The sequence below is a fragment of the Mastigoproctus giganteus genome, chromosome 2 (genome assembly GCF_048544385.1).
Source record: "Mastigoproctus giganteus isolate SK-2022 chromosome 2, ASM4854438v1, whole genome shotgun sequence".
NCBI classification, from domain to species: domain Eukaryota; kingdom Metazoa; phylum Arthropoda; class Arachnida; order Uropygi; family Thelyphonidae; genus Mastigoproctus; species Mastigoproctus giganteus.
In genome coordinates this window covers 138043979-138070143 of record NC_143576.1, presented here as the reverse complement: position 1 = coordinate 138070143, position 26165 = coordinate 138043979, and the positions used below count along the sequence as shown (strand labels likewise).

Below are 26165 nucleotides of genomic sequence, written 5' to 3'. Positions count from 1 at the left end.
AATGGCACCTCGGAACAGACGCACATGGGGAAAGATTACATCAGTACAGTAGCGTGCACTGGTTACAGTACTGTTTGCCAACTGTGGTTAATACTGTGTACCAGCCTCTCGCCAGATTAGTTGACGTCGAGAATCGCTGCTGAGACTGAATGTACTCTCACCAGTAAAGAATATCTTAAGTAAAGATTTTGTGGTTGTAACCTTTAGAAATAGTGTTAGTCCTTAAGTTTTGCACACCAGTATACTTTGTGTAGAGACTACAATGCAGAATTGAATTTGCTAGTTCAATTATTTCATGCATTCCAATATTCACAATTTCCTTCAGAAAATTTAGAAAGAAAAAAAAAGTTATGGCTCTAAGTACTTAACCATAAATTGGACACTTATGTGGGAAACTGAGGACCACAAAGAATTGAATGATCGGATATTTTATCATGAGTCATAACAAATGATGCTTCGTGTCACCTAAGGAGAAGGGTGGTCAAAATGTTCACGATGGTCCACCGTTAATTTTAATGGTCACACTGTTCATGATGAAAAACAGGCAAATCGACGATAATAAACATGCAATTTACAGAATGCCTAATATCCTTAGTTGCTCTGGAGAAAACAAAAACAAAACATATAACCCCACAGCAAAGATAAGGTTTTATAGCCTAGTACACTTCCTGTCTCCACCCACCGATATAAATATGGGCTTAGTCTTATCAGTTGCAATGGAACATGTGAGTTAAAGTTGTTTATGTACCTTATCCATTATGTCAAATTCCTTAAGCCGCTTTGAGAATAAAAAAATTATTGCTCAAATCACGGTATCAGACAGCTACATTAATTTCATTAAGAAAGTCCTTTAATGATCACAATATATAAGGAGGCGAGATGGCCACTTCCCACAACACACGGTAATTTATCGCCTTCGGCCATTTTTCCATTCAAGGAGTACACCCAGAAAGGGAAAACAGTTCACTTCCGGGAACGAGGAAAGTTAACTCAACCCCCAACTTAGATAAAGCAAGTACTTTAAATCAGTGCATACCCTCCTGCCTCTTTTGTTTAATGAGTAGCCTAGATAAATTGTTATTTCTGAGCTATTCATTTTCCTTGATGTTTACATAAAACTGAAGAACCATGAAGTTCATTACGTTAACTTTGATTTATGAATTTCCTTTAAAAAGCAAAGTTACTGTATAATGGCAAATTGAAACAAAAAGTTGAAATATGAGCTTTGGACAAATACTAAACCTTTCTTTTGGTCGCTTAAATGAGTATCGCAGGTGTTAAATTGACAATTAAATACTGTATCATGTCAGTAGAACCATTAATTTAGCAACTGCCAAGCATTAATGAAAAGATTAATAAGTGTGAAATTATCTAGACTAAATATATATCTTTATAACGTACCATATGCGGTTGGATTCATTAATCTTTTCCAGAAGCTTCTGAAACACTGTTGAGAAATCTTATTTAAATGAGAAATGTTATCAAAAGGCGTTATCAGATAAAAATGTTGTCTCATTTATGTTCCATTACTTACCATAACTACATTACAGTCGGGGAAATTACAAGAATATTGGTGGAGCCACGGAAAAGTTAATAGACCCATAAAAAAAGTTCGGTGGCAAAATAAAATGTCTGTTTTATTTTTTCCTCCAACTGTGAACGTATATATTTGTTTCTAGGCCTGTTTCAGTGACCATACATTTCCTGGATCTGACCTTCACGATTATATCACAAGTACAAGATTAAGTACACTCACGCAAGACACACACAACATTGGAAACCAGTACGGTTAGGCTTATGGAAGTAGGTTAACAAGGATTGAGTATCTGATAGCATGTGAACCACGACAGGCTACAGAGAACAGCAAGGGGACCTACTTTCTGTTGTCGATAAGGGCTTTTAATTAGCTTTTCCCACCCAAACCTTAAGGCAATACTGTTCACATATTGCTAGGGGTAAAATGTTTTAACGTAAAAAATGACTGAGCATGTCGAATAATTGCAACTTTCCACTGTTACTGACAGGTACAAGGCGAAACAGATATTTGCCTTTATTTGCTAGATACCTGGGACAGGGTCGTATGCTATTGTGTCAGACAGTGCAGTGATCTTTGCCATCAGTAACTGCGCATTAGCTGTTTCAGCCAGCTAATTGAAATTCTCTATTTTAAAGAAAATCACATTTACTATTTCATCTGTTTTGTAATTGGGACTTTTCGCTTGAAATGAAGAAAATAATAGGCAGGAGTCCTTGGCTGGAATTTAACTGTGTTTGAATCGCTAAAGGCAAATGTTATCCACCTGTTCGGTCCAGCACTTTTTTATTTCCGTCTTTTTTAAGTCGGCGAATATTTATTGAACATTTTGAAACTTGTAAATCTTATATTTTACAGATTTGTAAATTTCAAATAAACCAATATCTTCAATGGGAAACAAATCATTAATATATACACTTCTGTCCATAAATCATTACTATTAAAATATTTAATTATATAATATCTCTCACAAACATAGGCCCAAAATTTTAATATATTAAAGTTTTTAAATAATCTTAAATCTTCTTTGGGATTCACCTCGAATGCTTTCATGGCCCACCAGCAGTCCGTGGCCTACGAGTTGAGAAATTGTGGTCTTCAAGGTATTTTGGATACTTCAACGACTATTATCGTTTTATAAAAATGTCGAAATAACTTTAGTTCGTTTACCTCATTGGGAAAGAGTGAAGATGAAATGATAACAGAGATCGTTGCATCAAAGATAAGCTATACTGTACTTAGAGCACATTTAATGTAAGATCATAAACAAGTGAAAGAGATAAAGACGTTGGAACAGTGTAGGTATTCAGAAGTACTACTTTTTATATCAGAAGTGCCTTCTTACATCTAGTAAAAAGCGTTATTAAAAATACAAAGAAAGTGTGTGTCATTAATTAGATCCGCAATGCTGTATGGAATAGAAATGTGGACATTAAGGAAGAGAAACAATTAAGAAGGGCAGAAATGAATGTCTAAGAAAAGGGAAGAGGGGGAAATATCACTGGCAAGTCAGAAATGAGGATATAAGGAAATATCAGAGAGAGACGGGGGGGGACAGCATTGATATCGCATACGAAAGTTAATTAAAATGTTCACAGCATATCTTGAGAGGACGCGAAATTGAACCGCTTATAGAAAAGCCATGAAACTGAAGAGTGGTGGGAAAAGTGGAAGATCCGTAAGAGTAATAAACAGGAAGTAACAGGGAAAGGTTGCTATCAATGGGACCCTTAAATCAAGCCAGTGATAGCGAACGACTGACATGCATGTCACACACAAACACGAGAAAGCATTCTAGGAGTCGCGCGGTGAGTCGGAAGCCTTCATTGATTGGCGATTGCCAAATTAAAATTGTATTGAACATAAAAATTTGTCTTGTTTATTAGTAGGCTACATGTATAAACTACTGTGTGAACACCTTCTTCTCATCAGTACAAAAAGATGGATCGAGTCCTTCGTAAATATCTCAACTTAACATATCCAACAACGTCTGTTGTTCGTTATTCAAATATATAACATCATCTATTTAATACCAGCTATCCATCTGCTGATAGACTTTTTCTTGGCCTGTGATCTGTCGGTGTTTAGTTAGTCTTTAGCATTCCCCAGAGCTTAACCATACAATAAACTCTATTTATATACGGGCGATTGCATTAATTGCTTTAGACACTGGTCGACAAAATTAACAGAACAAAATGTTTTTCATGAATATTTATTGTGAACATATCTGCTAAGGTCTTCGCTGCTGAAAGAATGGGATTCGTTGCCACAGAATCCTATAGACATCCTTATATCGAACATGGTCTACCGCTGCCAGGCCTGTTTAGCCGTTGGAGAGGATCTTACGCCGTACTGATTTCATGTGACCATATTTTCGAGCATCTTGTATCGACTTCTGTAATGTGACCCTTTTGGTAATTCTTATACAACCCCTACAGATGTCCTTTGTACCTGTCCGAAGTGTCCTCTCCTTATTTCATCGTTATTCTATGGTAAAGTAAACTGCAGCCATTACCACTGCAATCCACTGCAGGATGGGAGCTTCCTCAATGATTGATGTTGAGGGAAATGAACCATAATCTGCCACGCTGGTTCAGTGCATGTTGGTAGACCCACCGTATTTAGCAGTCAGGGGCTTAAACCCAGGTCTACTCAAAGAGCGTGTGCTACTGCACTCCCCCTCCTTACCTCTTGGCTATGGAGGCCGATTCTGTGGTACACGACCATAAATTTTGTCCGTTTCATTGCAAGCTGCACGAGTTACACCACATTTTCTACATATTTTGTCGAGCAGTATATATGACTCTGAAGTCATGGTCCCTGCAAGTATCATTACAGTCTTCGGCTTTTCTGGTTAACCAATTAGTTTTTTCTCCTTTTTAAATAGTCTTTTCACTTTATTTAGTGACCGATCTTTTTTTTTTATTATCAAGTGAGCCTCCCTATACAATCTTATGAAGTTTTAAAAACTTTATTTTCTTCCATATTCCACTAAATTCTGAGGCTATTCCTTCATTATTAATTAATTCTTTGTGTCCTTTCATTTCATTAGCTGCTAAACCTGTCTGGCCAGGTTTGATATCGAACCAACTTGCTATTTGCCTTTAATAGCAATCGCCGCCTTTCGTCTTTCCGGGTTTACACCTGTGAATCCCGTACAGAAAGTTCTGCAGAGAAAGTCGCTGACTCTCATCCATCACTTTCTCCACAGCATCAAGAAGCTCATCCATCTTTATTTTCATGACCTTTAACTAATGTCAGTATAAGTGACTTCCGGTTGCCTTACTCTCAATTTAAAATTAATTTTTATGATAACAGGATTAATAGGCTACCATTTTTTGCCCTCTGCTCTTTTCCTCTTCTATTAATCCAATTGGAAATGTTCGGTTCTCTGCATATTAATAACTGAAGAAAGAAACTTAATCTAAGGGTGTCAACCAAGAACGCTACTCGAGCACATATTTTATTTTAATTATTCCTCGTTGCTCCAGTTGTAATTTTTCTATCTTAGCAACTCTTATGATTTTCTAAGTAGAGCATTTTTATAAAGTTAGATTTCTCATACAGGTTCAAAAGTTGTATGAGAAACTTCAAAACAAGCGACTTGTTATCTCTAATTATTATAAACCATCTTTCTTGAGCTTAAAAATATGAAATTATGAAGTCTGTCATATATGATTTATTCGTTAATAATTGATATGGTGTACCCTACACAGCCGTAGATAAGTTCTACTAATCCTGCTCTACATTTTGTTTATTTATTTTTATGAATTTATTTTTGCCGGCACTGCCTACCTGAGGTTGTTCAAGGCCTCTTGAGCACCACTCCGAATAAAACACAAAAATACTGTAGAGGTCTATTCTGACTCAATAGAGTGGCAAGTGTTAAACTGGTTTTGCTGTCTCCAAGAATTTAAAGCGAGCTTCGGTTCAATATGAAAAGGCCAACTTGGTAGCAGCTGAAGACGCTAAATCACAGAACAATGAAACGAAACCTAAATGAAGGCATATGGCACACTATAACCATAGAATCTGATGCGCCATTAAAAGCAAAACCACTAGCCTACCGTGTCACCACCGCACTGAAACCTCTCTCCTAAAATTCAGTGGTATTACTTTGAACCAGGTTTTTCAACACGCAATTTAAATTCATTGTCAGCGCCGAATTTGTTCCCACCCGAGTATTTTTCTTTTCCAAAGCACTAATAGACAAAAGTCAGAAAAGGCAAGGTCTGGACTGTTGTAGATGAATAAGCACATTCCAACCACAGCCCTATAAACTAGTGGGGTGATTATAATCGTCAACCTCCACACTGTACGAAAAGGCCTAGATTCAAATAACATCTCACCGGGAGGAAGTTTTATGGACTTTTTTCACACCATGACAGAAAATCCACCTCGACAGAGAGTTGTACAGTGTTTGCTTGTTTTTTTTTCTGCCCAGAAACTCCAGCAAATAGCAATACTCTACTTTCAATCAAGATATCAAACATTTTCTGATTTTAAATTAGATTCAACAATAGATAAACTGACTATAGAATACATACAGTTTTCGTACATAATATGTTGACAATTCATGACCTTTGTTGTCCCTGTGCAAATCAAAAACAACCCATTCAAACCTCGTCCGTAACGTTGTAAACATTGCTGTGTGTCTTGTTCATCTGCAAGGTTTGTTCGGCCTTCTTCCGAACCGATTGCTCCTAAAACTGGCAGTTAGATATGACTGTAAGACTATACGCAGCTTATTATGAATGTCTATCGGATTATTCTTTGAAATATAGAAATTAGTAACTCTTCGTGTCCTGAAACAAGAAGAAATATATATATATGTGTGTGTATGTCTTAATTCATGCGATATCTCACTATTGGATGCAGCAAGGTCGCTCCCACTACAATCTCTTACCTTACTTTTCAAACAGCTTTCGATATATATATATATATATATACGAGGTGTGTAAATAAAAGGAACACAAAGTGAAGGCGCTCAAAATTGGTTTTATTTTTATTCAAAGTAATCACTACCTGATTGAACGAGCTTATTATGCAGTTCTAAAAATTTCTGAGAAGTGTCAGTGAAGCTTCCAAAGAGAACGTTCATTTCAAGCAGTTACGTTTTCTTTGTCCTCAACATCCGAAAATCTCTTTCCTTTAAGAGCAATTTTCTCCTTGTGAAAGAAGTCTCCTGGTGTTAGATCGAGAGATTAGGGTGGATGGTTGAGCTGTATGTTTCGTCAGGAATCTCTTCACAGTAAGTGGGAATGGGCGGAACATTGTCGTGCAACAAGAACCGGGTGTCTTTCTCTCGAAACTGCGGCCTAATCGGGAAATGTGCTTCAATAGTCATTGCAGCACTTGTACGTAGAACAGCATTGAATCTTTCCCCTTCAGATACAAATTCTATGTGAATCATAGCCTGTTTGCCAAAAAACATGATCAGCATCGTCTTGATCCTGGACCTCTGTAACAAAACTTTACGGCCTTGGTAATGATTTTTAAGTCCACTGCATGCTCAGAAACTTCGTTTCTGGGTCGTAATGAAACAACCAATATTCAACTTCAGTGATATTTCGGTCGAGGAAATCAGAAATGTCTTAACAAGTCTGGATGAAATTTTCGCATGATGACACCCTTCGTTACTTCTGCTCATCTGTGCGGCGTGAATTTTGCACAGGCATTTCTTTTTCCCTAAATCTTCATGCAGAATTTGACGAATTCCTTATTCATATCCAACTCAACAGTCATCATTTTGAGGGTTAAACGATGATCACTTGCCACAATTTCCCGAACTTTTGCAACTCTGTTCTCAGTTCGAGAGGTTGGCGGACGTTCAGTTCTCGGGTCATCAATTAGGATTACAAACAGAAGCGCAAACATTCTTAGGCCAACAAGATGGGGATTTATGATGCAAAGAACAATTTTAAAAATAGCATAGAAGCCAAACCTTCAATTTATCAGATTCATCAAACTTGGGGGCAGGAGAATCTCTCACCATCCGGTAGAAACCCTTAAATACAAATAAATTCTGTAGAAAAATTATTCTTTAATCTCTTTATATTTGATTAGTTTATCAATTCGGGACGACAAAGCATTAAATATAGCACGTTTGAAACAGTGGTTGCATTAATTTGTTGAATATATTCCTTTATCTCACTGGTCCACAAACATTTTAAATGAAACGTTGTGGATTCAAAAAAAAAAAAATACAGATTTGACGTAGGGCATAATTCCAATATCAAACCGTGAGACAGTTCTAAAAATCTTCCAAAAAACCTGTTCACATTTGACTTATAATGGACTTAACTATTTAATCAGTTGACAATATTCAGGTTCAGAATTCTCAATAATAAGTGGTTCCAATTTTTATAAATTGATTTCGTCAATCTTAGTGATTCGTTAAAAACTGAACCTTGTTTTGTTATATTCGTTCAGCCCAGTTGTATTACGCTAATTTCGCTGCCCAGTAATTAACCCAACTCAGCCTTAAAATCTTAAGATTACAAAACTATTCATCAGCTCTTGGCACCGAATAGTTTTTGTTCTTAACAGGCAGATATCTTAGAAATATGTGTATCTCTGATTCTGTCCTAATCAGAGAGATGTATATTATTTCGCTATTTACTCTTTGATTTCCACCTTACTTGATTTCTTATCTCCTAACGTGGAGTGGGGAAATTACTGAACAGCACCTCCTCCCAAATTTTCTTGGCATTAATTCAAAGTGATCGATCATATTACGTAGGCAACACCCTAATTCTCTAAACAGTATCGTTCAAGTTATTTCGGCTCCCACCCACCACCACAATGACTGTATTCAAACCCTTTCACCCCTGCCCACATTCTTACCATTTCGTGCGATGCCTGTTGCCTTCTCAGTATTTTATTTTCTCCCAACTCTCAGCACCGACGTTAACTTCTTCGCCAACCCTTTCCCCAGTTTAAGAGCCGCTGTTTTCTGCACTGGCTCTTAGAGCCTACAATTCTCTCTCAATTCAACAAATGGTACTTCATGTTTACAGTCAACTACTGTTATTTCCTACTTTTCCGGGGGTTTAATACACTCGAGTGAATGCAATAGTCTTATGTATCCTTAGTCCTAGATACGCAATAAGTAAAAGGGGAATTTTATGAACTTAATGCGCGTTGTTAAGCTGTTAGCAGGGAGCGGTACCAGCTGATACTTCCTAATGCTACAGAATTTCCAATGAACTATTTTCCTCCTGTACTAGGTCACTTTTGCTTTACCGTGCTGTCATTAGCCAACCACCAACAATTTGTGGTCTCCTAGTGATCCATGACTGTCTGTTATGTGTAAGTGAGCAGATTAAGTATTATTTATTTTATTTCTAGATTTTTCCCCCAAAAATTCAGTCCGTATTGCACATTTTCCAAATGAAATACAATATAATGTTATAAAAGAGTAAATACTTAATACTAAGATGAGGAGGGTGTGTGATCAGTCTTAGAAACGGTCAAGTGACCACTGAACACAATGGTCGCCCACTTAGATACTCCAGGAAGTAAACAACTGAGAATTCTCCAACTTCCCCTTTTTTTTTTAAATTTTTTTGACCGATCTTTAACTTTTCTTTTCCAGTATCAGCGAGGATGCTTCGGGTTGTTTTTAGATAACTCTAGGCAACTCATATATTAGGGCGTTAGTGTTTTTTTGTTTGTAATCTGCATGTGTTCTGACGTTCATTGTGTCTTGCAGGAAGAAACATCTGAGAAAAATTGCTGGGAGGAGGGAATCCCCCCAGGGATTGGACGCCAAAAAATTTGATACGTCTTTGAACTTAGTTTTTTCATATTAGTTTTATATCAATTTATCATTAATTAACAATTGTAAAATGCTTATTTTTGACTATTAATGCAGTGATTTTGAGGGAAACTACAATATATTAGGGAACAATTTAGAAAGAAATGGCAGGGATTTGATTTTCCCTTACACGAACAATGTTATACGATTTCCTAAGTGTATGTGTGATTAGAGTGAAAAAAATGCGGATCTGACACGATAGATGGATGGTTGGTTCAATAAAAAGGGTCCAAATACCGGTTTTATGTGACCAAGCAGTGGCTTATACGTGTGATTTGCAAGTAACGCTCAGCAGTACGACAGACCCAAATCACGTTTCTAACTACATAGATTTGTAGGCGATAAAATACCGAAGTCAGCGAATGTTTCCTCAATCCGTGTATTGACAGCACATTTGGCACACACACACAAAGTAGAACACTCTGCCCTCTGGCCAAGGTGTGTTGCCTTCAATTTCTGGCGACATCGTCGCCAGTCGTTGACTTGAAAAATACAAAAGTTGTATATCGAATCGGAAACGCTCTATGGTAAGCGAAAATTGTGATAAGAAATACATACGCTCATGGAGCATGATTACTTAGAAGTCCTTCACTAGAAGAACACTTCGTTAGATGTGGAGATGCGTGTTCAGCACCGGTGATAGAAATACCTAATACTATATTGACAGGATCATTATAAATTCTGCGCATTAAACATTAAGAACCATGTGGCACTTACGCTGTAGAAAGTTTTTGAATCAACAGAAAATTTCAGAGGCAAAACATCTAAGATCTTACCATGATATTTGCGAATTCACCTTGTTTTACTGCGCAAAAGAAACTAAAGCGATGAGGTGTATATATAAAACCTGTACATTTTTTTTTGTATTCGTATTTTGTATTTCACAATGAAAAACCCAAGTTTCCCGGGTAAAACGATGCTAGTAGTGAATGAAAGGAAATCTTCAGTGCTTCGCCAGAGGCCGACTAACTTGGCCACGGTGTGAAAAACCACCATAAAAATTTATGAAGTCTTGCAGAATTCGGGCCCAGGCCCCATGTGTGGAAGGATGACGGCCATAACCATTGTGCTATCGCCAAGAATCATCATGGCAACTCAATTTCAAAATTGAATCAAGGAAGGAAAAGAGTGCAGGGGACCTCTGATTGGTAGACCTATTTGGCAATGCTGTAGCTGAGTTAGTCCGAGTCAGGCGAGGGTAGCATGGTTTTTTTCCTCCTGGAAACTCAACTTTCGTCCAGCAAACACGCAACGACTTCAGAAAACACGCAATTTACAGACAATATTCATAGATCAATATGACCTTAGTCACTGATGGTCATAAAACCCTACTACAACTAAGATACATTAAGTCTTCTAGAGGTTCAATGGAAATTTTAAATAATATTTATTCAGATATCTAGAGATATTAGTAATAAAATTCCATAATAATGTAAGGAAACAAATTATTTTGCATGTGCCAAAAAAAAAAACCAACACCTCTCATATTATTCGCATCATCAAAAAGTGCTTTACTTTTACGAAATTATCCGCCTTGGCGATCCTTGCAGGCAACTTATTCCAACGTTCTACAACTAGAAGGTAAGCTTCGCTAAGTTATGCTCTAATGCTGCCCTCTAAGATTTTATGTACCTTTTTGGTTCTTGTCTTGCTCACTAATGAGCATATCACTCCTTCATTCATTTTTCCAATCCTCCTTGGGACCCTATACACTTCAGTCAGAAATCCTCCACCAGGGTGTCCATGGCAAAATTTAAAGAACAAAATGTTTTTTATGAATATTTTATTGTGAACAGTGTCGCCGAAGGCGAATATTTGATATAATAGGCATCCTGGCGTGCAAATTCCGAGTATCCAATAGAAATCTATCTACCACTTTACAGAGCTGCGCCTTAGGCAAATTATTCATGCCTAGAAAAGCACTGGTTGCGACTATATCATTTCATATCCGTTTTTTGGCTTGCTACTCAATGCGATTCCATGGGCGCGCTCTTGTTTTTTTAAAAAACTATCAGTGACAATATCGAATCTCAGTCCTCGAGTCTTATGCAATATATCAACAAGTTGTTATCGTTTTGTGATAATTTATAATTGTTCTCAAGCTGTTGTGACTAAGTCCTTTCACAGAATTTAGATAAGAACATTTTAGAAGTAATAAGAGACGGCTGTGTCTTTTCTTCTTGTGTGGGGAACGTAGCGAACCACAACGAAACTTTTGCAGTTTACTGATATTCGTCCCAATCAGGGCTTCTGCAATGGATCACCAATGCCAGACAAAACAATAACCATACGTTCACGTATAAACTGTTATTTCTCTTTTAGATAAAAGAAAGTATGAGAAAACACTCCATTTTCGGAAGTTGCCCGATCTTCGAGAATTGGGTAAACGGATTGGCAGAATGTCCAAGAATATTGAATTGTCTTCTTGAACATATTCCATTTCCTCATCCAGGGAACAGCCCGCATTGTTAACAAGGACCCTTTACTAACTTTATGAAATCCCATGCCCGTGCATGGGATTTCACAAAGATCAACGCTTTCCATGCCCATTTAGAAGACCTCTTTTTGAAAAGAATTGCGTTAAAGGAAATACCAAATGCAACAGGATCTTCTCTCTGTCCGATGGTACTGAGAAGAGGGGATCCCATCTGCATCACTACTCTCTCTCTCCACGCCTGTAATCGGGGGTTTAAAAAAAATTGAGAAATCGCGGATAAAACAGTTATTACATATATTCCCCAGTCCTCTGCATCATATGACGTTCCTTTGTCTTACTAATAAAGCTGTGACTTCAAATGAAAAGAAAGTGTAGCTCTCTGTGTTCCTCTTTTGGCTACTATATTCTGGCATGCTTCTTTAATAATGAACTCGTAAAGTCCTGCAGCTTTAACAAGCCAGGTGTGTTCCCTTAAATCCTAATAGATATCCCGTGCACTTAAATTTCCAGGTGTGCTTCTGTTTATGATAGCGAACATAGTTTTAAAGAGTTATTGCAACGTAATTCTTCAGCGAGTAGCAGTAAACAACAGGACAGGTTCTCATTACCATATGTTTTACTGTGGGAGGTTAAAAAACTGAACTCGCTGCTTATTGGGGTCGAGGGTTATAAGCAATTATCTCATTATCGGGGGTGCTTTACTGGAGTACATTCCAACTGATCTAATTTATAGCGGGTCAGTAATAAATAAACGGTCTTGCCTTACTTGCTTACGGCATGTTAGATAAGGAACGATTATGTAGATTAGGCCTATAAGCGATTGTGTTCTTTCTCTGTTCGCTTTCTGTAAACAACGAGGAGTTTCTCCTTTTATTTACTTATGATTATCCCCTTTATTTCCGGTAAAACATTGGAAGAACTTTTAAAGAGAAAATAAAAGTCAAATACATCGCTTATTTGGCATATCTTCTTTTAAAATATCTGTGGATAGTTTTTAATTAAAGCTGATCACGTCATTTCATTTGTTCTAATAACGTTCTAACAGTGAAGCCGCAGTCTTTATATTAAAATTCTGAGCAATATATTCTTTCTTTTTATAGGGGCACTCTATGAAGATAATACCACCTTCGCTGATAAAATTGACGACCGAGTTTCCCCTGGTGCCCGACATCAGTACAATTGGTTCCTTCTCCCTGAAGATTCTGCCACTGCTAAAGATCCTGACTGCCTCTCGTGGATGTACCATTCCCATCGAAATGCTGATACAGATATCCACGCTGGCCTCTTAGGTCCTATTATAGTGTGCAGGCCAGGTATGTATTTTTAAATATCTGTACAATTGAAGAATCTCTGATCCACTTAGCGTATTTCTACCTTCCTGTTAACAACGTAAACTACACATACGTGCGTAAAACATGATTCCAATAAAAATGATGGCTAACAGGAACTGTCCGAAAGAAAGAAAAAACGAAAATATTAAATACGTAATAAATCACGTGATTCTAGGTCGAATTATCATGAGAATTTAACGTGATTAATGCTAAGAAACGTATAATCTCTGAAACCGCCTACCTGTGTTAATCTTAAATAGTTTCAATGTTTCCTTAAACGTGGAACGCCTTACTCTTTAAGAAATGTGATGGGTGACCTTACAGTTACTCTGGTATTCACTGTATGAAACGTTTTCAATTGTGAATGAGTGGCAGGCACGCATGGCGAGAAACGTGTTGATATCTCTAGATGAATCATGACCAAAACTGCTTCCATCGTGCAACAGTGCATTCCGGATTTAGTACATTTACATTGAAACAGCAGTTGTTGTTGTTGGTATGGAGCTTAACGACACAAGGGCTACTGAGGCCAAATTGTCTGTTCCTGTTTATTTACAACAGCAGTTGTATATGAACTCGTATGACAAAGAATTCGAACACCAACCCTGTAGATTATTCCCTATTCGTTGCTGACATCAGAGTTCTGATCCACTTTGTTTAGTTTCTTATCATAAATTACCTACATTTTTTGTTTCAGCTGTTATTACCATTTGCAGAGTTTCAGACAGCGTAACATTTACATTAGAAACTCAACTCAGAATTATTTCTGCGGTACCATCTGGAAGTTGGTTCCGATGATGAAATAACGTATCTGGTGAACAAAATGAAAGCCTTCTGATCAGCATCGATACAGGGCTTGACAACAAACTAATAAATCTTTAAGCCACACGTGACCACGGAAGCTAACTCCCTTGCCCTGTTTTACTTTGCCTCTAATAAACCTACTCAGCCTCAATATTCATGAATAAGGTTAACCTTCGAAAGAAAGTAGTTCCGAGTTAGCTGCCAAAAGATATTTTACGTTTTTTGTAGGAGAGAAACGAGATTTCGGTTAGTTGTAATGAAAAACATGTTTACTGTATAAATTGGATAATTTTAGTTTTCTCTCGCTGTGTCGAGCTGATGTTAATAGGCGAGGTTGCAGGAATCATGTGATCTACTCAGTAGAGGCCACCTGTGTCTGGATCCCGATAAATCCCAAGAAACAAACGTAACGACAAGGAACTCGAGAATAATGATTAAGTTGCAACGAACGTTAAAATGCCATAAACAGAAACTTAATGTTCTTCATTATGTAATGGTCTCACTATCAACTCGCAAAAGGTTTACGAGTTGCTCGAACAATAACTTTTCTTTCAATAGTAAAACATCGCTGTCCACAGTACATATGATATTAATTATCTATTAATGATCAGGACTATATAATATTAATGATTGGCCTTGTTACACAGCTCTAAAGGCAAAGGAAGACAAGAAACGAATCTTTAATCATAGACAGAAGAAAAGGCATTCCTCTACCTGTCTGGGATTGATCTTTATGAAGGCATTCCAACATTGAACCCATAAACAGCTAAACAGATTGCTCATTGCATATCTTCATTACTCTCAACAAACTGGGGACCCTAGAGGAGTAATTTTCGAATACTTTTGCTTAATTTGATTTACTACAAATAATTATATCAAAGTTACAGTTAGTGTTGCCAATTTAATTTATTCGTAGCAAAAATAGCTGACGGTATATACAGCTTATCTGAAATAAAAAAATTATAATAATAATAAACAATAAAAACGGTGAGTTAATTATAAATCCTAATTGCTTTTAATTAATTTATAACCAACCGAAAATCAAGGTCGTGGAACTTTTCACAAACAACTTAACTTTTCAACTTAACATAGGTTTATTCCTATGGTTCCAGAGCGTACCTTGTTGGTCAAAAAGCCATCCCTATCTGCTGGATGTTGGAAAATAATGGTAGCAATGGAGCTCTTTTCTGGTTTAAGAATGCAACAGACCTTTCGATATAAAATTTTTGCAATGCCTTGAATACTCCTAAAAACTCATAAACATTTGTATAATGCAGTGATTGTATTATTTATTGAAAACAATCGACGCTATTCAGAGAATTACATCATGAAACGGACTTTATAAAAGGAAGTTGGTAAAATTCCCAAAGTCAAAAAAGACAATACATGTTGACATTGGCGCTGTGGTCTGTTGGTCAGGACTTGCATTCGAAGTTTGAAATATGATCCACCTAAATGTCAAGTACAAAGCCAAAGAATCCGGTCATTTCACTATCTGATGTTTATTTTAATTTGTAGTGGCCAACTTGGTGCTCCTGGAAGTCTTTATCAGATGTGGGCCTTCTGGTACCAGGCAGTAATACGGCGGGTTTCCTGACTATTATAGAAAAACGCTAATTACAACGAAGCAGTAACCAAGTTTGTCTTTATAGTAAAGCGAATTTCCTGAACTTAATGGCATGGAGACCTTTTGTAATGGAAGTTATGACCTTTCTGTCTTGAGCTGAAAATACAATAAAAATCTAAAAATGAAGAAAAAATACCCACAAGTCATTATAAGCTTCAAATTAACACATCAAACAGTTTAAATCATTTGCATAGAAAACCTATTATACTTCCTGATAAGTGACCTTATCGTGACACCCTTCTTTGGAAAAACAGGAAAACAAGTTTTCCCATAAAATCCCTAGAATTAGCATCACAACAAGAAAGAAAAGTGTCGGGCTCAGTCGTGTCTGGCATTGAACTGTCATTCGGTATATAATAGCACACCATCAAATGACATGTTCACCAATACAACACTGACGTCACAAGAAACTCAACAAATAGAAGAAATCAATAGCGTCTTGAAACATTAATTACCAGAAGGAGGAAATATTGTGATATGCTGATTACAGAGTAACATAAATTATGTTTAAGTAGAATAGGGAACCTTTGCGTGACTTTAACAGATCGGTGTCCAGTACATGATTGAAGTTCTCACTAAGGTCACTACAAAGGGAAAACAAGCAACTCTAAGAAATCCCGTTTCACATAATAAAAATGCATGGGCAAAATAAAATGCTCTCCATTCAGCACTAAATTGATGTTCTCCTTTGGACATTTGTTCGATAACAATGATTCTTTTATTACCAAAGCGTGGGCTTGAGAGTTACCAACAGCATTGTCTTCCCAAGTGTCTCTTGTACTTTATGACATTCAGAGGATATTATGGTTGCGAATGAACATGAAGAAAATAGTACGTTAATTCGCTGTGTGTTCTGTGCAAGTGATTTTCCAAATCATTCAAGTCCAAAGTCACGAACGGAAACTTAAGTACCTTGTATATGTGAAGTTCTGCCATTGACCCCAATGGTTTTTTTTTTTTTTTTGGTTTTTTTTTCCCTTGGTGCTCTTCTCAGAGATGAGAAAAAAAACTGCGCAATTTAAGAGGAGGTATGTCAGAGGGACAAGAAAATATTTAAATACATGACCTGTGGGTGTGTGTGCGTGTCTATTCTAGATGATTGTTATTTATTTATGTTTTTTTTTTTTTTTTGGTACACTTCATTTGACCCCACCCTTCAGAAGCCTATAAACCCTAAGATATTTGTAAGACACTTTATACTCAAAACCAACATCTCAACCGAAGCTTGACCAGCGCGGGAGTTTAAGAGGGTGGTGCTAGAATTCTCAGGAAAACGGCAAAAAAAACGTACGCATTGTTTTAGCTTCCTTAGCGGATTTACAGCTGCATGCTGGAACACGAAATGGTGGGCACCAATGCATAACCTTTGCCGGAGATAAGTAGGGCATTAAGCGTGTGTCTCGTTTTATCAAATTGTAACTCTCAACCAACCATAAATTTCTTTTCATAGGTTACGAACACAACTCTCTCTGTCATATACACGCAGAAGGATGTCCTTTGTTTGTATTTGATTTTAATAGAGTACCCGCATCGAAGGATTGTTATTTATTAATAATTAAAAAATTATCTAAGCCGTAATTTTCATCGACCTGAGTAGCAACACTTTCATTACTAAAGGCTTGAAACGTCCAAATCTACAAAATAGCAAACTTTAAAAGAGAAATATATTTGGTTCTCATTTTTAATCTCAACTTCTCCCACTCTTTTCCTCTTGTATATTAATGACCTTCTCTTCCACTGAGTGGAAATCTTATCTATAGTTTTGCTGCTGGTGGCACACTACATTCTATCTTTCAGTTTGCAAAACCTTGTTCTGCACAGACAGCCTCAATTTCTCGAATGTCCACTATCAGTTCATTAAATGCCAGTCTCCAAGTAATTCTCCAATAAGGCGAAGAAAACGTATAACTTCAATCCTTTTAAAACTTAGTCCTGGTGAGGACTTCTTTATTTCTCATAAAGAAGTCAACTGCTCCTATGCTTATTTTCAATTACAGTCAGATTTCTAGACAATCACATATCGCTTTGGAGATTATTCCGACTTCCAATATCCCTCTCTAAAAGTCTCTCCACTCTGTCTCACACACGTTCTGTTTCTGCTGCATGCCTTTTCTATAGACCCATGCATGCGCATTGTTCTTCTGAATTGGAATCTGTAATTCACCACTCTTCCAAACCAGTCGGAACAAGTGCCTCAACGAGCTAGCATCTGTTCACTGTGTGCAATCTCTTCCTTCACGTGTATTTCCAAAAAATCACAGTCTTTTCGCTCTTCAACTCGATTTCAATGCCTTTCATATTTGGGCTTTTTAATAATAAAGACAAACTATTAGAACTCTTGTTGCAAGCAGTTACTATCGATTCACATTTGAAGTCTAATCTGATTCAACAAATTTTTCTTCTCTGTTCTCTTCGAACAACTTTTCTTTGTGTCTACTCGTATAAATCCTGACTACGGGACGCAAGGATGTAACAGATCCCCTAACGTTCTGCTATATGAACTATTTGGGGAACAAATGTGTTGTTTATACACCTCACAGCTCGGTTTATTTTCAGTCTATTTCGCCCTTACTGCTAATAATCAAAATATGTACGTACAGTATATTGAAAATTACGTTACAAATGTAAATTGAAACTTTTTGAAAACTAAAACTAACATAAATTCGACTCTGGTGTAAATTTTAGCTCTGGAACCTTATCGGTATAATACGGGAGAAGCAAAACTTTTGTGCTTGACATTACCAAAATATAAATAAATAAAAATATTTGAATACCAAACGTTAAAAGTCATAATTTTAATTGATTTGAATTGTAACCGATAGATGTCGCCGCTTGACTTTCGCTAAAATTCTGTATTTTTCCTGCGTAATTAATTGTTTTTGGTTTATCAGAAAAGTGGGTCTTGATACAAACAGTGATTAAGATAGACAGATTGATAAGAAACAGTTTTTAAGAACACCAAAATCAAGGGAATACAGTGTTATGATAAAGCCAAAGAAAATCCTGAAATTTGTTGCTATTTGAAAGATCCCTTTAACAACTCCACCCAGATTTTCCATTTAGTCCTAGCGGCTGGATTGACACCCGATGAGAGAGAATGTTATCCGTCACAAAAAAGCTATAAAGTATCTCCATTTATTAATCAAATCTCTCTCCAACCTGTGCTAGTGTCATATCCAGTGTATTGTAATCCCTGTTTAGTTACACTGGAGTGATATCGGGTTGCAGTCATCGATCATAGTTTCTCCGGTTCAAAAGGAAAAGAATATTCACATGATTGACAGTGGAATCCAGAAAGGGAAAAAAGATCTGATAGAGAGTGTGAGAGGGAAGGCAGTCATGCAGTCAGTATTATTCTGATACCGATCACTGCAGAGAAAAGTATCGGTTGTACTAATTCGCGGTATAGTAAAGCTTTTCGAGTGTGTGTTCCACTTCACATTATCATCAGATTAATCTTTCTTATCTGTGCGAGTGTACAGGGAAAGGGACACTTTATAAATAGCGTTTCTAATGAATAAATGCGTGAAGTACGCTTGGGATTATCACCACCAGCAAATTGATCGGTACACATTAGAAGTGGAACAATTGGCGTAGGTCTTTGTCTTAATTATACACTTTCTTAAAGGAAAGACATTGTTTTCTTTTCTTGTTTTTTCTGCCATTGGCGATCTGTTATGCATTTCTTTCCTTACACGATAGTGCCTTAAACAGCTTCGAATCTATCGTTTGTACACCTTTTGGGCTATACAAAATTTAGACCAATTAACTATTGATAGGCCTTAAATAGTGCATTGTCTTAATCGTGGGGGGTCAGTGCATTGTACCTTTAACCCGCTATTTTTTGTTTATAAGTGTATAATATTGCTGAAATGAATAATTTTATTTCTTTCTCTCCTTTTTTTGGATTTAAGATATGGAACAGAATCTTTTTTATTATTTATTAGTATTTAACATATCTGAAATTTTATTTTTGTTATAATAACACATTATGGTGATATTTTTCTTTCCCCAGGTACGCTGGATTCTAATGGATTTCCAAAAGGTATTGACTATCTTTATTTTCTTGTGTTTATGGCTTTCGACGAAAATGACAGCTTTTATTCAGAAGAAAATATCGAAGAAATAGCTCCGCATTTAAGCCCGATGGAAAAGGCCGTACTCACAAATAATAACACATTCAGGGTAGGAAAAAAAGTTTATTACTCCATTGTATAAATAATGTTTCCTTGAAAAAGGATTTTTATTCAATTTTTTGAATATTTATGTAGGTTAAAATAAATCTTAAAACAGATTGGACAGAATTGACAGTTGTTCTCCCGATTGTATAATATATTCTGCGCAAATAGACTCTTAAGCTTTGAACATAAAAGAATTAAAAAAAAAGAAGAATAGATAAATCAAAGCCGTTTTTGCTGTCAAAGCAAAAAATTTAAAATAATTCATAAATGTGCCAATAGATGGCGGTTGATTTAGAAGTTTGGTCGTTTCTTCCTAAACTACATAAATCCCAAGAAAATTTAAATAATTCATCCCTATTTCTGTATTTAAAATAGATAATTTTTCTGCTTATATTCCAGGACAGCCACACACAATCATAATTTGTTTCTTTGAATAAGGAAGAGATCATAAAATGAATAAAACACTAATTATATTATTTCAAAAAATGCAACGTAGATCGGGTAATATAATTGAGCGTCTCGAGCTTTCTATTTTTGGAATAAATATCTTGTATAATACCCAATATTACATTAGGTCTCAATCATACGTTGTTGCAGCTTTAACTTGTTATATTATTTATGTTTCGATTAATCAAACAAAAATATAAATTTTTTATTATGGTAGTAATGATTTAACTAGTTTTAAGCTGTAAATCAATCAATTAGTGAATTAACTAGATGTGAACTAATTAGCTATAAGTGAATTAAATTGCCACGAGCAAAAAAACTGTGTTACAATTATCTGTGAACGTAGCCTATAAAAGTTTAGTTTGGTGAACCTCTTATTGCCTTCCAGCGTGGCCAAGAGAAAAACGAAAGGTTGCACGTTCCATATGCTGACAGATGCCGATATCGCCGAATGATAAATAACCATTATTGTAAATCGTATTCTGATTTCTGTCTATTTGGGGCCTGACAGCAGAGTGCAAGACCCAGGAGGTCTAAAATACTGGAAAGCAAAGAGTTACCAGTAGGTTTCCCAAAGAGAGATAATTATCGCTACATACGAGTCGGAGCCGTGTTAGAAAGTGGAAGGCAATCTGACACTAATTGGGGACGCCCGACATTAATGTCGCCTACAGGGTCATTGCTTCGGTTTTATTTGTCAAACTGCTTGACCGATGAATTATCAAGAAAGCCTACTTAATTCGACTTCCTACAAAGTTTTACCGGTATGGTAATACTCTTTCCAAATACATGTTATTCCACAAAAGAAAAACAAAGTATGCAAAAATAAAGAAAAAAGAAAGGGGACACCGGAGCATTTCCTGGGATAATTTTAAGTTTGCATTCGTTATATCTCGCGGCTAGTAAAGTGGTTGTGGCTGCAGTTTTTGTAGATCGTGTAGAAAAGACCTGGATTCAATTCCCGGTTTTATGAACATTTTTCTGATTTCTATCTATTTGGGGCTGAGATTTGTATATGAATATTAAACTTCGATTGCCATTTCTCAGCCCATCTGTATAACTTTTCTAGATACTTGTAGCAGCATACCGTCATTACTGTTATTAAGCACCTGCCAACCTTTGTATCATCTGAAAACTTGCACATTAAGCAGACATGCCTTCATATGCAGTGCTCATTGATTAGCACTCTGTCTTCTCCCACCCAACCATCCCTTTATCCATGGCAGCAACTTGCCCTTAATGCCAACACTGCTTCAATATGTATAGCAGACTTTTATGTGCAACAGTATCAAAAGCTTTCCTGAAACCCAAGTGTATATGATAACAAAATAATTTTTGCATCCAGTTCCTTTGTGTTAGCATTGTAGTATCCAGTCAGATTGGTCAGACAAGATTTTCCCTTAACAAACCTACGCTGCATCTAAAGTATAACTGCAGTCTTGTCTAGATGGTTCTGCATTACTTCTTTAACCAGTGACTACATTATTTTCCCTGGAACAGAAGTTAAACTAACAGGTCTGCAATTACTCGTGTCACTCTTTGATTCCCCAACCCCTTTGTGAATTGGGGTAATATTTGAACATCTCCAGTTCGGCGTGGGGTCTCCCCGGAATCCAAAGATGTTCTCATAATTATAGCTAAGGATTTGCTTATTTCCTTTGTTGCCTCCCTTAATATAATTGGATAGATCTCAGCCACTCCGGGTGCCTTTCTTATTTAACTTAAACAATTTCTCTTCCACTTTCCTTTCAATCATTACAAAATCATTTAGCTCCTTGTTAGCGTTTGATAAACTTTTCGCATCCACTTCCCTAAAGAATTCCTTATGTGTGAATGTAGATGCTAACTACTCATTCAGTCAGTCATAAAAATACAAGGAGCTCACTAGACCCCAACACATTGGGATCGAGAACCACTGTGCTAAGCAATTGCCCTTAAAGGTAATTGTAAACTGATTTCCTCAGTATTTTCACCATAAAAGAAAGTTGGTTTTTTATATGAGAAATATACCATATTATTTATTTGTAATTCAATTGTTGTACAAATAAACAAGCGTTTTTCTTAATTACTGTGAGAAACACCAATTGGCATTTGCATCTCTCATTTTGTGAGGTAAAATCGCTGGGTTATCATGTGCAGCATTGGCAAACTGACCATCCAACGATGTTATGGCAATAACTATCGATGCGGCTCTCCCACTTGGGGTTTGTAGCACAACACCAGCTACTCCTTGCGAAATCGATACCGTGATGAAGAGTTCCAATCTTCATAGTACACCCAGAAACTCATGAATATGGGGTAACCATAGGTGGCGTGTGAACTCCTTAGGAATTAACAGCGCAAACTTCCTAGAATTGGAATCTGGCTAAATGCATGCAAAATATAGCCTGTGTTTAGCTCAAACTCAAGACTTCGTTCGGGCAATGGGGAAAGATGTGATTTTATATTTAAAGAGCAGGGGGGTCCATTCGAAAATCACATCTTTCGCAAACTGACCATCCATTTCTCTTGCTTGCAGTCGTCAGCAAGCCAGAGAAATTATACAGGATGAGACGGATATTTTGTTAGTTCTAGTAAAAACCTTTTTTATAAACTCATCGTAAAAAATAATAAAATTAAAACTATTTATAAATTATAAGTTCACATAATAGGGTAATGTATATTAAACGTTGCATAAACTTCTAGATGTCACTGAAATAACCGCAACGTGGATAAACTTTACACAACAGAAAGAAAATCTATCGAAATTCTTATCTTTTGGAAAGAGACATTAGAACATTGATTTGATCGAGGGATCTTCGCATTAAATGAGATCATATTAACAAAATGTCACTGTATTTTGCATAATACACTTCTTCTTCTTTTTTTTTTTTTTTCATTATAAAAAGCATGAAAAAAGTGTTTAATAGCCTAAATCAACAGCTCTTAAGTGAACCAGAGAGGTGAAGATAAATGCTATCTTAATTATATGGTCAGTGCATTCAACCTTAATTAACTAGAACTTCCTTGACTAATTTGACTGAATTTTCTCTACCTTAATTAACTTCTTATTTCACCCGATTTCACTTCTTTTTTTGATTAGCCAATCAGTTTGTCTTGAGATATTGATGCTTTTAAAAAATGGTGCCTATTCTTGAATATAGATATTTTTCTGCCTAGATAATAAAAAGGAAAATTTTCATTCTTGTGAATACAAAATTCTTTGTTCTTATATTATTTAATAAAAATAAAGATTCTGATTTAAATTGTGAGACTGATTTCATATAACTAAAAAAATATCAAACAGACAAAGAGCTACCGAGAATTATATGAATATAGTTAAGATGAGAATGGACTTTTAGTGGTGTTTAATAAACAATTCCTTTTACTGCAGATATCCAACCGAATGTTTAGCATCAATGGACTGATGTATGGCAATCTTCAGGGAATTCATATGTGTGCTGGAAGTAAGGTCGCTTGGCATATTGCAGGGATGGGAAACCAAATAGACATTCATTCCATTGTCTTTGAGGGGCAAATTCTTAAGTGGAATGGAAGGACGTGAGTATAAGTTTTATAATTAACAGATGTTATTTGTAATTATTGAAGGACATTTCAAGCTTATTGTATAATTTCCTTTTCTTTTTACTACTTAAAAGATTTGCTTTTCATTTTACTATCCTAATCCTTATGTCTTTAGTCATTTCCTTTCATAAGTAGGGGCAATGACGTGATTTGGTTGTGATACTGGGATGTCAGGCCTCCGTAGCCGAGTGGTCATGAACGGGAGTGCAGTAGCACACGCTCTTTGAGTCGACCGGGGTTCAAGCCCCTGACTGCTAAATGCGGTCGATCTGCCAACCTGCACTGGACCAGCGTGGCAGATTATGAGCCATTTCCCTCAGTATGAATTGTTGAGGAGGCTTCCATCCTGCAGTGAGTTGATAATAGCTGCAGTTTACCTTTTTTTTTTTTTTTACTGGGATGACATACACGGACACTGCTGCACTACGAGATCGAGCCCGCATGCTGCAACAAATAAATTAAAGCGTGTGTACGCACGAAAGACGTTTTATGTGAAAACATCCTTGGCTTGGAAGAAGTTAGCGAAATCCATTTGTAGAATAGTATTATTGTGACAGTTACTACTTCAGGAAGAGTATGATTGTGACATCAAGACTACATCGGTACGATCATAAGGAAGCATGATTGTGACGTCACAGTCATACTTAGTATGACTGCAACAATACAAATTAGTATTGTTGCAATCGTCCTTAGTACGATTGTAACAATACAAATATTTGACCACAACATTTGCATTTCCGTTACATTCCATTGTTAGGTGCCTATATAAATGTTTTCACATCAAAAATAAATAAAAGCAAGCATGCGTACCTTAGCAATACAATTCACTGCCCCATTTGTAAAATAAATTTTAAATAGTGGTGCCGCTATTCTACAAAATGAATACATTTCTAAGTTTCATAATATAGGCTCCAAACGGTGAAATCTGAATGGCTAGTGCTGCCATCTGTAGACTAGAAAGATAGCAACATTCACTCTTTTCTTCATTTCTTTCTTTTCTTTTAAGAATAATACCCTGTTAATCATTTTATATGACTTTATATTACGGTATCTCTTTTATAGCGCAAGTTTAAATAAAAATAAAATGTCCGCTTTGCTCTTCTATCAGATACAATGTATGTATATTTTGACGTAGATTAAAAACTACGCTCATTTATCTATTGGTGAATATTTTTCCTGCAGTCAGAAAGCCAAAGGTGTGCACTAATTTAAATCAGTTACAATTCCTTCCTTTCCCGCGTATATTGTATAGCAGGAAACGCCTTTTCATAACCACGGGCTTAAACTGCAATGATATACTGTATTAAGAAGAAAAAAAATGTAGGAAATCGCACGCTTGCGCAGAATTGCCGCGAGCCGAATGGGGTAAACGTGCTGAAATCGTATAAATCTGTTTGAAAGTCAAAATGAAACAATAATGAAGAGATAATTTCGTAATCGTTAATGTTTAAAACTAGTTATCTGCGTAATACTTGAAGCGAACAGTTTTTGAACAGAATGGGTGTGTTTTACAGGTTTAATTATACGCTCGTCAACATAAGCTGTGTTTAAGTTATTAATCTTACGTAATTATCGCGTGATATGAAGTAGTTATAACATAAAAATTTCAGACTGTAATCAGCACTCCCATTCTCCCTTAATTCGGCTGAGTTGTGTTTCGTAAACAGTAGGATGAAAATATTTTAAAATATTAACACGCTGAAATATTATCACATAAATGTCTGAATTGCTAGCACAGTTCACATAAGAATTAGAATTTTTTTTTATTGACACTAATTATTAATAATACAAACATTACTACTTCTTAAGAGAATCTCCATCTTTCTGCTGACTTCCAAACAGGGCTGGCCCTTACTGGATTCAAGTGCAATACACTTCTGTTCCAAACCGAAAAAGGATCTAAATCCCAATAAAGGTAGGAGAAGGGCCCTTCAAACCAGACAAGGAATGCTGTTCCTTGCTGTCCTTCCCTCCAACATCAAAAAAAATTATCCTCAAATGTTTTTGCTGCTTATGAATTCTTTTAGCTGTAGAAACATATAATCAGGTTAAGAGCGGACTAAAAGAAACAGGATAGACAATAAGGAAGCTCCTTCTATTTCAGATTCTTCAAGGTATTCATTGCTGCTCTGGCTTTGTGAAGGCTGAACATCAGTGGAAACAGATGTCTTTAGACTTGACTTCTACGTTTTGACAATACTGTCGGCTTTTTCATGTCCTTGAGTAACTTTCAATGGCAATTCCCATTACCAGTCGCTTTTCCATAAGAAAATCAATGAAGATAATTCCTTTCTCAACTCAGAATTCGCAAACGTTCTCGGTTGTCGAGAAGAGTTTTGGCAGCATTTTAATTGAAGACTGCAAAACCTATACATTTGTGACTGTGATAAACATTTCGCTCGATTTAAGGTTTCGTTTCAC

The 26165-nt window shown here is 36.3% G+C and overlaps 1 protein-coding gene across 1 annotated transcript in view; it reads left to right on the top strand.

The window, feature by feature from the left end:
- Nucleotides 1–26165, top strand: part of LOC150089598 (hephaestin-like protein) — a 185141-nt gene that overhangs the window by 87473 nt on the left and 71503 nt on the right. Inside the window, exons 3-5 of the mRNA XM_090390043.1 lie at nucleotides 12891–13103; nucleotides 19568–19737; nucleotides 23554–23720. Of these exons, the coding sequence (XP_090246169.1) occupies nucleotides 12891–13103; nucleotides 19568–19737; nucleotides 23554–23720 (550 nt within the window). The remainder of the gene's footprint in view (nucleotides 1–12890; nucleotides 13104–19567; nucleotides 19738–23553; nucleotides 23721–26165) is intronic.